General features: G+C 41.6%; 1 protein-coding gene across 4 annotated transcripts in view; it reads right to left on the bottom strand.

Annotated features, from left to right (window-relative positions):
• Nucleotides 1-15882, bottom strand: part of LOC113437975 (connector enhancer of kinase suppressor of ras 2-like) — a 327810-nt gene that overhangs the window by 166100 nt on the left and 145828 nt on the right. For all 4 annotated transcript variants that reach the window (XM_087940977.1, XM_087940974.1, XM_087940976.1 and 1 more), the window contains exon 3: nucleotides 334-536. In XM_087940977.1, the coding sequence (XP_087797103.1) occupies nucleotides 334-536 (203 nt within the window). The remainder of the gene's footprint in view (nucleotides 1-333; nucleotides 537-15882) is intronic.

Raw genomic sequence — 15882 nt, 5'->3', positions numbered from 1 at the left:
AAGTTCATCCTGCCTATGTCTTTTTATTTTTCTGTATTTCCATTTTTTTTCTTTCTTCTTCCCTTATTCACTGCCTTTACTCTTATCACTTTGTGTTTCTTTTTATGTTCTTTGTAAACATTTATGAAAGGAAAGTACAAGATTTCAAATCTAGCTCCCAACTTCAAAAGGGCAGGCCTTTCTAGCATCCAAATACTAAAAAAATAAATAAAAAAAAACCACCAGCCACAAACAAAATTGCCAAAGGGAAATGGAATGCTGAAGACAGGAGGAGAGAATGAGAACTAACATATTTGCTCCTTTAAAAAAAAAACAGTATTCAAACTCAATTACCTGTCTAACCAGGCAAGCAAATTTTTGGCAGCACCAATCAAGTCCACGACGGAGGTAAGGAAATCATTTGGCAGTCTTCGGGAGGCCCGTCCGTCATAATGACCGCTCCTTCTTCTACCCGTGATGAAGTTTTGAAGATTTTTGGCAGATGCGTTCAGCTTGTGGGAAAGCGTTCTCAGATTTTCAGTCTCCAAGCCATAGTTCTGAAAGCAAAAGAGAAATTGGAGACATTAAAAAAGAGGGAAGGAGGGAGGGAGGAAGGAAGGAAGGAAGGAAGGAAAACACTGTCCAACAATTTACAAAGTCTGCACTACTATTACTATTCATCTTCTCATCACTCCTTATCACCCATCCCCTCCCACTTGTGACTGTATGACTGTAACTCTGTTGCTTGTATCCTTACGATTTATATTGACTGCTTCCTAGTGTTGTTTGATAGCTTATTATACACTATGACTATCACTAGGTGTTGTACCTTATGATTCTTGATGAATATGCACCATATGCACCAAGACAAATTCCTTGTGTGTCCAATCACACTTGGCCAATAAAGAATTCTGTTCTATTTCTATTTCTATTAAGTTGACCGAGCTTTCATTTTGCATCAGTTCCAAGCCACAAAAATACCTAATGCATTTTAAATATATAGGTAGGTCCTCGTCTTATGAGCACAATTGAGCTCAAAATTTCTGTTGCTGGGCAAGGCAGTTGTTAAGCAAGTTTTGCTCCATTTTACAACCTTTTTTTGCCACAGCTGTTAAACGAATCATGTGGCTGTTAAATGAATCTGGCTTCCCCCATTAACTTTGTTCATTGAAAGCCAACTGAGAAGTTCACGAATGATGATCACATGACCCTAGGACAGTGAAACAGTCATAAATACATGCCAGTTGCCAAGCACCTGAATTCTGATCCCATGACTACGCAGATGTTGCGATGGACGTACGTGTGAAAAAATGCTTCTAAGTCACTTTTTTCAGTGCCATTGAAAATTCCAATGGTGTCTAAATGAATGGCTGTGAGTTGAGAACCATCTGTATAGTTTAGTTTAGTTTATTGTCATTGCACCTCATACAACGAAATCAAACACCATCTTCAGTGCACATCATGACTATGAAAATAAACACAAACACACATCCTTCACACTCCACACATTGAACTGAAAACTCCTGACACCACACCAACACTGAATTATACAGCAGAATTCAAAAAGCTACTGCCCTGGGATAAAAGCTGTTTTTCAGCCTCTTTGTCCTTGTTTTTATTATCCTGTACCAGCTGCCAGATGCTAATAGTTAAAAAAAAAAGGTGCCCAGGATGAGATGAATCTTTGAGAACGTTTTGAACTTTCTTAAGGCAGGAGGAGCTATAAAGCTCTTCCAGAGAGGGGAGAGGGCAATCCATGATCCTCTGGGCAGTGACGTTAACCCTCTGGAGTGCTGTCCTATCTGCCACTGTGCAATTGGCAAACCATACAGGTGTGCAGTAAGTTAAGATACACTCTATGGTGCAGCGGTAGAAGGTCACCAGCAGTTCTTCATTCCATTGTTGCTTTCTGAGAAGCCTCGGGTAGTATAATCTCTGCTGGGCCCTTTTGACCAGGGCTGCAATGTGAGCACCTCAGGTCAGGTCCTCCTTTAGGGTAACACCCAGAAACTTATAACTGGCCACTTGCTCCACTCGGTCTCCATTGATAAGCAAGGGCTGGATGTCTGATCTGTTCTTCTATAGTCCACTATAAGCTCCTTGGTCTTATTGGTGTTGAGGACCAACTTATTGTCTCCATACCATGAAAGCAACCGGTCCACCTCATCTCCGTAGGCAGACTCACCCTCCTCCAGAGATGAGTCCCACCACTGTTTCATCATCTCCAAATTTAGCAATAGTATTACTAACGTGAGTGGGAATGCAGTCATAGCAATCTCAGTCTTGGAGATTCTAACAAGGGATTTATGGAATTGACTAATTTTCTTGAAGCAAAATTTGCTTTTAAAAATACTTTTTGTGGATACTGACATGAGAAGAGTCAAACATTTTATTAATCCAACATATGGACTGTTCTGTTCAGATCTGCCACATTAGTTGCTACAGCTAGTGATTTATGACTCAGTCCGATGTTGGACCGCAGTCTCTGACTTAAGAAAAGGGATAAAAGCCTTAATATCAGATTGATATCTATTTTGCGACTTCTCTGCCACCTGCAAAAGAGGTTCTCTTTCTAGTTTTCTGAGAGAGGTTTGAGAATTCCTCCTCAATTTCTTTTGTATATTACTAGAGAAGATTAATTCAAAAGCTTGTAATTCACCATAACTGTGAGCTATGTTTTGTATATTTGGGTGGGCAGTTCCCTAGGATTTGACAGAAAAGTGATGGGATAAGCGATGCTAAGTCTCAATAAAGAATATTTGCAGTTCAGGGATGAAACGGCGCTCTCTGAGCTTGCCTGTTTTCTTGCAGATGTTTCATTATCCAACTAGGTAACATTATCAGTGCTAGTAAGGAGTACAATTTGCTGTCAGTTTTACATTCTGGCGGCTTGCCTGTCAGTGTTGGTGGGGAAGGTCTTAGAGCTTCTTTGGTTGGACTGTTTAGATTTAGAGTGGTCTGAAAATGGGCTGGAAAATGGGCCCAAAACAGGCTGAAAAATGGGCTAAAATGGTAAAAAAAAAACCGCCCCCAAAATGGGCCACGCCGCCCGTTTTCGGCTAGCAGATTGCTGCAGGAGGCCATGGAGGACAAATACAAGGCGCAAGGGGGCTGTGTGTGGACTCCTTGTGCCCCGCTTTGGCTGGCAGGGTGCTTCAGGAGGCATCTGTTCTGCCCTCCAACCACTGGCCTGCAGAGGAGAACTGCAATGACGATCCAGCCCTCAAAGAAATCCAGTTTGATACCCCTGTTCTAGCCCAAACCCCTGCACAAGCGGAAGCAGGAAACCCTACACCACTTCAGACAAATGGTTATCCAGCATCTTCTTAAAAACCTCCAGTGTTGGAGCATTTACGACTTCTGGAGGCAAGTTGTTCCACTGATTAATTGTTCTCGCTGTCATGAAATTTCTCCTTAGTTCCAAGTTGCTTCTCTCCTTGATGAGTTTCCATATGTTGCTTCTTGTCCTGCCTTCAGGTGCTAAACAGGGAGGCCACCAGAGATGGTATTCAGCCAGTTCTGACCAGTTCTGGAGAACCAGCAGTGGAAGGTTTGAGTAGTTTGGACTACTGGCAAATCCCACCTCTGACTGGCCCTGCCCCCGTCTATTCTCTGCCTCCCGAGTCCCAGCTGATTGGCTGGGTCTTCCTTTGTTGCCCTGCACAGAAGAACGGAGCTGGAAAGCAGGTTAGTGGGGTGGGGTGGGAAAGGGGATTTTACAGTATCCTTCCCCTGCCACGCCCACCAAGCCACGCCCACACCACAGGTAGTAAAAAAAATTGAATCCCAACACTGGAGGCCACCCTGGAGCATGCCCGTCAACACTGCTCTAATATTTTGGTTTCTTTTTAGATTGTACAGAGCATTCTCCTTTTACTGAAGATCCTTCCACGAAGAGGACAGAGGCATTTATTTGGTCTGTAAACTTTTATCCTATGTTAATTTGAAACTACTACACAATTCTTGTCTTAGAAATGAGATTCACAGCTGATCTCATGGAGGCTAACCCTCCAACAATAATTTTTTTTTAATTTAATTTTATTTGGTTTGTCAATTGCTTACAAGATAATAGGTATAAGTAAAAACATAGTTATGAATACATAGTTACAAATACATATAAGAAAGACACATCTAACGTTGCTTCAGTAGGAACTGTGTTATTTTCCCCTAGAGATATTCACAAAGCGGGAAAATTATCAGACCAATTAAGATTATAATATAACAGTGGAACGTTTACGTGTTGAAGCTAATAATCTTAATTAGCTTCAACACATAAACATTCCATTTTTGGCTACAAATGAACAATTAACAGGAAGATTGAGACAATGAAAAGCAATTCAGGAGAACTCCTAAAATCCTTGTTAAAAGCAAACAAACCTTCAACTATGGAACAATATCAGATCACACTTGTAATTTACAAAGTACAATGCAATGGTTTGACCCAATATTAAACTGAGCCTCAAATTAAACAAATCGCATTATCCCACTTTTCAATCTGCAATTGTAATAGTGACACTTTTGGTAGGCATTATTGCTTAGGGAGGTTGGCAATGGATCCGTCACCTTGTCTTAACTTTGGACTGAGTCACTGTAATTTGAAATTGCCAAGTTTTTTTTTCCCCACTGTTCATTGTGGAAAGTGTTTCATGTACAATCTATTTCTTTTTTCTTTTTTGGTAAAGTGATATATAGTAAACTTAACCATAGCTTCATCACTGGAGGCTTTCAAGAAGAGATTGGACTGCCATTTGTCAGAAATGGTGTAGGGTCTCCTGTTTGGGTGGAGGGTTGGATGAGATGACTTACAAGGTCCCTTCCAATTCTGTTAATCTGGCTAAATCTATGGGAAACTTGAATCAACTCTCCCCAAAGGCGCTTTTACCAATCAAGAATTTGCCATTTCTCCTGTATTTCTCCCTGTTACCAAATGTAACTCCATGTGGTTTCAGAATGCTTTCTAATGACCATATATTCTCTTGGAGGAAATGGCAGAAGAGATTAGCCAAGGCTTATCTTTAAAAGAATTTCAGTGAATCAAAAGAGCCAGGAAGAATTAATCATGTTACAGATTAACAGAGTTGGAAGGGACTTTGTAGGTCATCTAGTCCAACCTCCCCACCCAAGCAGGGGACCCTACCTCATTTCTGACAGATGACAGTCCAGTCTCTTCTTGAAAGCTTCCAGGGATGAAGCTCCCACAACTTCCGAAGGTGACTTCTGTTCCATTGATTGTTGATTACTGACAACCTGCTTTAAAAAACCCATTTCATAAAATATCTGCAACACAGGATGAATGTGTATTGACAAATCATTCTCCAGCTTCTGCTTAAATGCCTCCTATGAAGCAGAGGTGGTCTTCAGCCAGTTCTGACCAGTTCTGGAGAACCAGTAGGGGAAATTTGGAGTAGTTTGGAGAACCAGCAAATCCCACCTCTGACTGGCCCCGCCCCCATCTCTTCTCTGCCTCCCATTGTGTCCCAGCTGATCGGCTGGGTCTTCTTTGGTTGCCCTGCACAGGAGAACGGAGCTGGAAAGCAGGTTAATGGAGTGGGAAGGGAATGGGGATTTTACAGTAACCTTCCCCTGCCGTGCCCACCAAGCCACGCCGACAGAACTAGTAGTTAAACAATTTGAATCCCACCACCGCTATGAAGATCTGTGGAAACTCACTCCCAAGTACACCAACCAGCAGTTCTTTGCAGAATGTGACGGTGATGTAAAATGCAACAACGCTTGCATTGTTAAATGAGATGTAAAAAAAAAAAAAAAACCGAAAGAAGAGTAGAGCAGGAAATAGGGTGCTTAAGTAAGCCTCCTATGTCAGGTGTACTTCATGCCTCATCAACCTTGTCATTCCACAACAGATTTTAATTGGGTAATGATGATAATCATCTACTCCCTAGGCAGAAGATGGAGGTATCCAAGCAGGAAGCAACTGAACCCAACATGATCTAATTTTCACAATGTTTTAATACAGACAATCCACTTCTTTGTAATTTAACTTATCATTTTATTTTATTTTTTGCAGGGAAAACACCTTGGGGAAATACTCTGATGTCAAACAGGCATTTGTTACCAAATGGGGGCAGTTCTCCATCTACTAATTCCTAGGAGGTTTTTCTTTTAATTATTCTGAGCTTCGGTCAAAGTGAAGGATGTTGGTGCTTGTCAGGATATTTCAAAGACAAAGCTTTGCCTAATCTTCTCAAATAAAATCTGGAATCTCCATCCTTGATGAGGAAGATTATAGTTCACTTACCTAGGGAGGATAATCAAATTTTCTTGGAAGATTTCCAGCTTTTAGTCTTTTGGACTTGATAAAAAACTTTGGATTCCCTTCTTCGTCACACAACAGAGAAGGTCGCTAAAAACCAAAGCAACGTTTTTGTTCCGGGCGCTCTGTCTCTCCCCCAAAAGACGAGGACAATGCTCTTGTATTCAGGAGATGAAATATATTTCTCAGCTAAGAACCACATGGAAGCAAGGGGTTAATATAGTGAAATGATGTAAAGGGATGAGGACAGAGGTGGGCTTCAAAACTTTTAGCAACTGGTTCTCTGCCCGGTTGCTGGGTGGGCGTGGCCATGGTGGCCTACTTGGCTATGCCCACCATGGCCATGCTGGAGCCTGGGAAGGGCAACCTCCCCTCCTCTATGGTGCAGGAAACTGACTAGGCCATGCCTACCATGAGCACAGCCATCCAGTAGCTGAGCAGAGAACCTGTTGCTAAAATTTTTGAAGTCTACCCCTGCAATGATCCAAAAAGCAGACTTTATACCTGCGGTAATATGAGAAGAGGAAGAGGAGGAGGAAGAGGAGGAGGAGGAAGAGGAGGAGGAAGAGGAGGAAGAAGAAGAAGAAGAAGAGGAGGAAGAAGAAGAAGAAGAAGAAGAAGAAGAAGAAGAAGAAGAAGAAGAAGAAGAAGAAGAAGAAGAAGAAGAAGAAGAAGAAGAAGAAGAAGAAGAAGAAGAAGAAGAAGAAGAAATAATAATAATAATAATAATATGATGATGATCTTGGTCAATTGTATTCCAAATGAGAATTCTAGGTTGATTTTAAAAAGCTCTAGGTTTTAAAAATTTCTTGGGTATGTATCTATGGTACTCCCAGGAGTCAAAAGCACCAATGCTTTTTCTATCTGTTTTTTTCAAACTTGAACTTTTGCTTTCATAGAGTTTCACCAGGAAAATTTATGACCGAGATTAGATTGGGAAACTTTTTTTAAAAAAAACCCAGAAAATAGCACTGGCAAACTATTTTCAGACTGAAACAAGAAACCGCAGTAACAAATTTATGAAGCCCATTTTGGCTCAACTCGAAGGTTGACTTTATCTTTTCACTCCTGTTATGGTCAGAATTGAAGTCTTTGTTTCTGGAAATGAAACTTCTTTATCTCCCGCACTTCCACCCTCTTTTTTCTTTTTGGGGGAGGGAAGGAGGGAGGGAGGGATATTTCTCAGGATTGAAGAACCTTTGATGTAGAGCTGGATTATAAATGAAGAGGTTAATGTGAATGGCCTCCCACAGCATGAATAAAAGAGCAATACAAGATATTAGTCGCGATCACTCATTCCAAAACATAAAAAGGCATTCTTTCGAATTAAGACAGTTTTCATGGTATACCACAGATATTTAGGCAATGGCAGTATTTTTTATAATGTGCAAAGCAGAGGTAATATTCAGCAGGTTCTGACTGGTTCTGGAGAACCGGTAGTAGAAATTTGGAGTAGTTTGGAGAACCGGCCAATACCACCTCTGACTGGCCCCGTCCCCATCTATTCTCTGCCTCCCGAGTCCCAGCTGATTGGCTGGGTCTTCTTTGGTTGCCCTGCATAGGAGAACGGAGCTGCAAAGCAGGTTAGTGGGGTGGGGAGGGAATGGAGATTTTACAGTATCCTTCCTTTACCATGCCCATCAAGCCACACCACGCCCACCAAGCCACACCCACAGAACCGGTTGTAAAAAATGTTGAATCCCACCACTGGTGCAAAGCTTCCCTTTGCTAATTCATTATTGATATGTTTTTTTTGTATTTGCTTTGGTACTGAGTGGGATTCTAGAATTACTTTAAATTTTAAAAAATATGGAGGTAGGATGGTATCGGGCAAATTATCATGTCCAGATTTTGAGGATCAAATTCAACTGATGATAATTTAATATCAATCCTATTTGATATATAATTGATTTCTTTCCCCTTTAATAACATGGCATTTCCTATGCTGATGTTCCTTAATATTTATAAGGTTTTAAATTATGAACATGATAAGGGCAGTGGAGAGATTTGGTTAGGAAATTCAGTTTGGAGGCTGTTCTTATTAAATCTCCAAACCAAATTGCCTCTCAGAACTAGTTGATAATTTTAAACTGATTCAGTTAAAAATTCAGTCTCTTTATGAATCGTCAACTGAATCACAAACGTGAACTGGATTGAAGCCTGACTATGCATCCCTAGTAACTGTGACTCACAGATTCGTTTTTTTTTTCTTTATATAACATACGTGTACAATGTGGCACTTTTTCTATAAATGGACTTAAGCCTGGTTTTCTCTCTGTTGCTTATTTAAGCACACAGGGGCGCGATGGCTCAGGGGTTAAAGACATTGTGCTTGACTGTTGCAAAACCAGCAGCCCAGGTTTGAGACCCAAGCACTGCATGATGGGCTGAGATCCTGTTCCTTGCTCCAGCTCCTCCCCGTCTCGCATGCAAATGCGAGTAGATAAATAGGCATCATTTCAGTGGGAAGGTTACAGTGTTCTGCGTATCTTGGCATATATAGTCATGCTGGCCACATGACCATGGAAAGTGTCTTAGCTGAGTGGCTCCCTCAGCTAAGAAATGGAGATGAGCACCTCCCTATAATATTGGACATGACTGGACCTTTACCGTTATGGATATATACATATCTCTCTCTCTTGCTAAGCGCTTCTCTCTCTCTCTCTCTCTCTCTCTCTCCCTCCCTCCCTCCCTCCCTGTGGTGGGATTCAATTTTTTTTACTACTGGTTCTGTGGGCGTGGCTTGGTGGGCGTGGCAAGGGAAGAATACTGTAAAATCCCAATTTCTACCCCATTCCAGGGGGAAGGATTTACATAGACTGTAAAATCTCCATTCTCTGCCCACCCCACTAACCTGCTTTCCAGTTCTGTTCTCCTGTGCAGGGCAACAAAAGAAGACCCAGCCAATCAGCTGGGACTCAGGAAGCAGATAATAGGTGGGGGCAGGGCCAGTCAAAGGTGGTATTCTGAACTACTCAAAATTTCCACTACCGGTTCTCCAAACTACTCAAAATTTCCGCTACCGGTTCTCCAAACTACTCAAAATTTCCACTACCGGTTCTCCAAACTACTCAAAATTTCCGCTACCGGTTCTCCAGAACTGGTCAGAACCTGCCGAATACCACCTCTGCTCCCTCCCTCTCTCTGTCCTATGCAAAAAAATAAATTAAAAAATCTGCTTTTTTTTTTACTACTCTCATTTAATTTGCTTTGCTTTCAAAACGACTGGCTCGGAGCCAGTGACAATAAGGAAGCAGCCACAATAAGCATCTGTCTAAAGAGAAGCAATTAAAAGCAACTTCCAATCATCAAAGGTTAAATGCCTTTCAGATGAAATGGCCTATATCTGGTACTGAGAAGACTGCAAAACCAACGTTGGGGAAGATGAATTTCAGAAGTGCATTTGGCAACCGTTTTTTTTTCTAACTGAAGAACCAGGAAAGATAAGCCAAATTATTTAAATATGCTCTGATGGAATGCAGCGAGGAGATGGATTCCCCGGTGAGAGAAAGAGGGCCGTTCCCAAAGTATATGTAGATGCAAATAGGAGAGTCCTCAGCCTGGAAAAATTTGACCTATAGATGTAAAACAATAAAGAACTCAGCTTGGAAGAATGGTTTCTGGTTTGGGGACTGATACATGGTGACTGTGGAATTCTGGGATTTGAAGTCCACATATGGTGGCTGAGGAATTCTGGGATTTGAAGTCCACATATGGTGGCTGAGGAATTCTGGGATTTGAAGTCCACACATATTATACAGTGGTGAGATTCCATTTTTTTGCTACCGGTTCTGTGGGCGTGGCTTGGGGGGGCTTGGCAGGGGAAGGATACTGTAAAATCATCAGTCAGGTGGTATTTTCTGGTTCTCCGAAATACTCAAAATTTCCGCGACTGGTTCTCCAGAACTGGTCAGAACCTGCTGAATATCCACCTCTGATATTACAATGTCATATGGTAAGGAGGTGAATTGCTAGGAGAGGAAGGGTGTGTATTCCAGAGGAGCAAGAGGCAGCTCAGCCCAGATGCGATGTGTGAGAGAAAGAGGGTGAAGACAGCCCCCTCCCTGATAGTTCCCAGAATACATTTTAGCAGCAGATAGTAGAGTCCTCAGTCTAGCAAGATTTTGTCTATAGGTGTGTAAACAATAAAGAACTCAGATTAGATATCATTCTTTGGTTTGGGGCTCAATATGTGCACATTGACATATGCGTAATAATCCCAAGAAACATTATGTGGTTTATAATAGTAAGCATGGACTGGAGTTAAATTGGCAAATGTATGAATCCAACCAGGATCCAACTTTTCCAGCGGTGGGTTTCAAAATTTTTTACCACCGGTTCTCTGGGCATGGCTGTCAAATTTTCTGACAGTGAGAACAATCAACCAATGGAACAGCTTGCCTTCAGAAGTTGTGGAAGCGCCATCACTTGAGACTTTCAAGAAGAGATTGGACTGCCATTTGTCAGAAATGGTGTAGGGTCTCCTGCTTGGGTGGTGGGGTTGAACCAGATGACCTACAAGGTCGCTTCTAACTCTGATTGTCTGTTATCTGTTATATCAAATTAAAAAGCAGAAGGTCTCTTTGCGGTCTGTTTTTTCTTGTTGCTATGTTGCCACAATTATTGGGGCCTGAATGACGTTAAGGAAAATGCATTTGAAGAAATAATCCTTGCATGGCCATCAAGGAATGAGATGTAAAGCCGCTAAGTTTCTTTGATGCCAAGCTTACATCAAAAACAGACAAGAAGGAATGCTTTGCCTGAACTGCCTATCAACTATTCACTGGGGAGGCTGAACCATCCTTAGAATAAAATTAATAAAGAGGTAGAGCTGTTCTAAATTATGCAAAGGGAACTCGGTAGAAAGAGAATAATAAGCAGTGATGGCTATGCAGAAAGCACTCTTAATTTCTCCTAGACCTTCTCCATAAGGGTTTTCATTTTCATTTTATTTTTGCTTTGCTACTGATGGAGAGAGGTCTCCCCGATCCCGCATCAGCTAAGGACCACTTGAAGTTGCTAACAACAAGTTGCATCCACACTTAGTTAACATTTCAATATCCAGGTCATTTAGCATAAAGTGTCTTCATTTACACAAATCAAGCAGTGACAATTTGCATTTCTGTGCTCTGCTCTGTTGAGACCCAAGCAAGCCCTTTCTGGTATTCACAGGAAATGATCTTATGGGGTAGGTGAATGTCAATGACACAACCTTAAAAACATGCCTTATCCTTTTTTCACTCATTTGATGCTGTCTGTACCTGTGGAATAGCAATAGCACTTTGACTTATATACCGCTTCACAGTGCTTTGCAGCCCTCTCTAAGCTGTTTACGACTTAGCCTTGGTGGTGCAGTGGTTAGAGTGCAGTACTGCAGGCTACTTCTGCTGATTGCCAGCAGCCTGCAATTTGGCAAATCGAATCTCACCAGGCTCAAGGTTGACTCAGCCTTCCATCCTTCCGAGGTGGGTCAAATGAGGATCCAGATTGTTGGGAATAATATGCTGATTCTGTAAACCGCTTAGAGAGGGCTGTGAAGCACTGTGAAGAAGTATATAAATCTAAGTGCAATTGCTTGAGAAGGGAAGGAAGGAAGGAAGGAAGGAAGGAAGGAAGGAAGGAAGGAAGGAAGGAAGGAAGGAAAGAAGGAAGGAAGGAAAGAAGGAAGGAAAGAAGGAAGGAAAACAAGAAGGAAGCCATGGTGGTGCAGTGGTTAGAGTGCAGTATTGCAGGCAAACTCTGCCCACAGACAGGAAGTTCGATCCTGACCAGCTCAAGGTTGACTCAGCCTTCCATCCTTCCAAGGTCAGTAAAATGAGGACCCAGATTGTTGGGGACAATAGGCCAACTCTGTAAAAACTGCTTAGAAAGGGCTGTAAAGCACTATAGAGTGGTATATAAGTCTAAGAGCTATTGCTATTGCTACAGAGGAAGCATATTGCCCTCAACAATCTATTATATTACCTTCCCACTGACTCTTACCTTCCCACTAAAGTAGTGCCTATTTATCTACTTGCATTTTCACACTTTCAAACAGCTAGGTGGGCAGGAGCTGGGGCAAGGATGGGAACTTGCCCCATCATGTGGCACTTGGTCTGAAATCCAGTTCTGACTAACAAACCCAAGCAAATCAAAATTCTGAGGCCAAGCACTTCCTCAAATAATGTCTTTCTTGGATAAAATATATTGGCACACTTGAAGGAAAACCAACTCTGACTTTTTCCCACGGTTACAGTATAGTAATGACCCCTCCCCCCCAGTGTCATTAATCACATTAGCTAATTAGGTTAACTGGTGAGCTTCTAGGGGATTCGTCTCCCCCTTCCTCCATCACCCAAGAGATGACCTTGGTTCTCAGGAGAAAGTTCTATGTTGTGTCTAGTAATACATTCCAACCTCCTTCTCCCCCCCATACAGTCTGGCAATGTTGAACCAGGAAAATGGCTTCTTCCAGGTTCAGTTTGGTGTTGACACCCAGGCTGTCAACTTTCCAGCTGACAAGCTCAGCTTCTTAAGCGTATATATATAACACATACATGTTTAATATTAATTTTTTAAAACTAAGTTTCATATACTATTGCCAAGAAAAAGTTGTTTCCACATGATTTATCCAGCTATTTTAGAAGATACATTTTCCCTCCTCAAACAAAGTTGGAATGCCATTTCCTACAGCTTAGCTTAACATATGGAATACTAAATTTATTGCCCAGTTCATTAGGACTCCTACTTAGTTAATCTAAATATGTAAATTAATTGAAGTTGCTTCTTTTCCAGGATGATTAGAGAAACTTACTTCAAAGCACAACGTGCATCAGACTACCTTCCAAATACCACAACCCACATTTCCATATAAAAGGGAAATAAATTAATTAACTTTTCAGAAAGTAACTTTCATCAGGCTTAAAGGATATGAGATATTCTTGATTGTTCACATCCATCCAGAAAATGGTAGGAAACTCAACCATCCAATTATTTCAATTCCCAAATCAAGGATATGACAAATTGAGGTGAAACACCAGGGAATATGTGAATACGCAGTTTTATCCATGTCTAGCCTAATGAATTTAATAAGGTCTACTTCCTGTGAGGTTAATAGGAAATGGTGGCCTTTAGCGTATGACGCAGCAACATTTTGCAAATGTCCTCTTTTAAAGTGATGGAAAGATATAGCAATTGCCCCCCACCTCTGCTTCCAGGAGATTAGATTTCCAGACATGGAAAAAGAGCATTGTGGGATGATTCAGAAGAGGTTTTGGAATCACTGGTTCCAAATTCTTCTTATTCCATAACTCTGCAATCGGGGAGAATATTTTGGCCTAGGACTTCCTTGTCATTGGGATGACAGAGTGGAGTGGAGTGGAGTGGAGTGGAGTGGAGTGGAGTGGAGTGGAGTAGAGTAGAGTAGAGTAGAGTAGAGTAGAGTAGAGTAGAGTAGAGTAGAGTAGAGTACAGAACAGAACAGAACAGAATAGAATAGAATAGAATAGAATAGAATTCTTTATTGGCCAAGTGTGATTGGACACACAAGGAATTTGTCTTGGTGCAAATGCTCTCAGTGTACATTCAGGCAAAAATGTGATAAGTCATAGATCATAAATCATACTCATATTGTGTAATGGGGAGCAGGGGAAAGAAGGGACGGTGTCATCTCAACTAGTCAACTCGTTGGCTTATCTATGGCCTTGTTGAATTGTGTTTTGTCCCTCTGAGATTGCTCTACTGCCCTTGTGGAATTACTGGGTAAAAAGATTTCCTTTTCAAATGAAAATATAATCTTTTTCTTTAACAACTTTAAAGAACAGCATGAAGTGCAGTCCAGAAATAAAAGCCACTGCTGATTCTTTTCACCTTCTGAAATCTATCAATTTGGAAAGAGATGTTTTCTTATTTGAGGACAGAAATGAGACCAAAGAGCCTTTCAAAATTTTCTATTGATTGGAAGAAATTGGTGGGTGTTTTCTCTCAATTGTTCCAGTGGGAAAGAGAAATTCTCCAACCATTATTTAAGAGCGAATGATCCCTAGCCACCAGCTATAGCAACCTTATTGAAAAGGTCCATCAGAAAACTTTGGTGTGATGTTACCTGGGAATTAAAAAAGAAGAGAAGAAGAAGTAAAGAATCCAGAAGGATTCACCCATGATTGACAGCCACTTCTTTCAATAAACATCATATTGCAACCCTAAGCATTTCCCCCAAATTCTCTTCTCCTTCAAAAGCCACTTCAAGGGCCAATTCTGCCTCTCATCCAACTGAACGAGAAGAAGGAGGAGAAAAATAGAAGGCAGGGTGATTACTCTGCCAGGTGCAACTTTGAGAAGTGAAATCTAAGCCGAAGAGATGATTCATCCTTCAGTCGTAGTGCAAGTTCTGTCCATTCCTGCTACTCTGAAGACCCAGTGATGTCTCCCTCCAAATCACTGCCATAAACACTTCGCCACTTTTGCACAACTAGAGAGATTGTTGGTGGTCTTCTGTGTATTCAAGGGATGTAGAGAGATTGTATTCAGCACTTTGAATATTTCTGCAAGGTTATAAGTCCAATGTATGAACTGCTTCCGGGACTCCAGCTCCAGATTTTGCCTCAAGGTTGACTCCTGGAGCCTTTTCCAACAATAGATAAAGCCACAAGGGAGTGGAGGTTTGAAATCCGAGTTTCCCTTCTCCTAGAAAATGGTTCTGCCATTTTAAGATGGTTCTGCCATTGGGGCATAAAGCCCCCCCCTCTTCCATCTTTAAAACTGTAAGTTTTTGTGCTTATAATTGCCTGTTTTAGAACGTTCCCCATGCGCGCACCCACAGAACCAGTAGTAAAATATTTTGGGTAATGGTATTTTGTTGCCTATGATCATCGGCATGAGATGTGATCATCTGAAGATCTTTTAAGAATGTGAAAGAGAGTTGACAAGAATTTGTTGCGGTGGTTCATCTTAATTATGTATGCTGCTCCCGTAGTGTCTATCTCCTTCTGCCCGCAGAAAATAAAGGCCACTAAGAAAGAATAAAAGATAACTAACCCTCACAGATATTGTAACTCCAGGTTGAATATGAGTCAGGACACATCTGGCATTGTGGACTCACTAAATTAATTAGGACATGCACCAGTGGACAGTAATCAAACTTCACGTCAGCCAATAAACAGCACTATGATGAAGTACCGAAGATTACATTCGATTTAATCACGCCAGAATTTCATCCACTTCAGAATTCAATTCAGAAAAAAAAATGGAAAGCCAAGTCTACAGATCATGATGCCATAAGCCTGTTTATTCAGAGGTAAGCCCAGTTTCAGAGGGATTCCTCAGGCGAACATCTACAGAGTGTATATGGCACATGGCAGAAATGCAAAACATCGAAAACATGAGAAAAACATTACATCCAACAAGAACAAAAAAAAAAAATGTGCTTTGTGGTTCGCCAGCAGCCTGTGCAGAAAAAAACAACTGAAGTATAAAGCAGAATCGGCAGCGGAATCGGACAGTGGGGAAGAACAGGGACCAGTCCAGGAGTTTGGAGAGGACTTGGACGAGCATCCAATGCAGAGATGGGGCCAGGACCATCTGGGAGTGGGGTGCTGCTTCTGGAGCCTCCCGAGTCTGGCAGCAGCGAGGCAGAGGAACCAGGGGAGCTT

Source organism: Pseudonaja textilis, chromosome 12, assembly GCF_049901715.1.
Source record: "Pseudonaja textilis isolate UNSWEBS1 chromosome 12, rPseTex1.2, whole genome shotgun sequence".
Classification (NCBI taxonomy): domain Eukaryota; kingdom Metazoa; phylum Chordata; class Lepidosauria; order Squamata; family Elapidae; genus Pseudonaja; species Pseudonaja textilis.
Note: the sequence above shows the minus strand (reverse complement) of the source record. Positions and strands in the feature narration are given on the sequence as shown.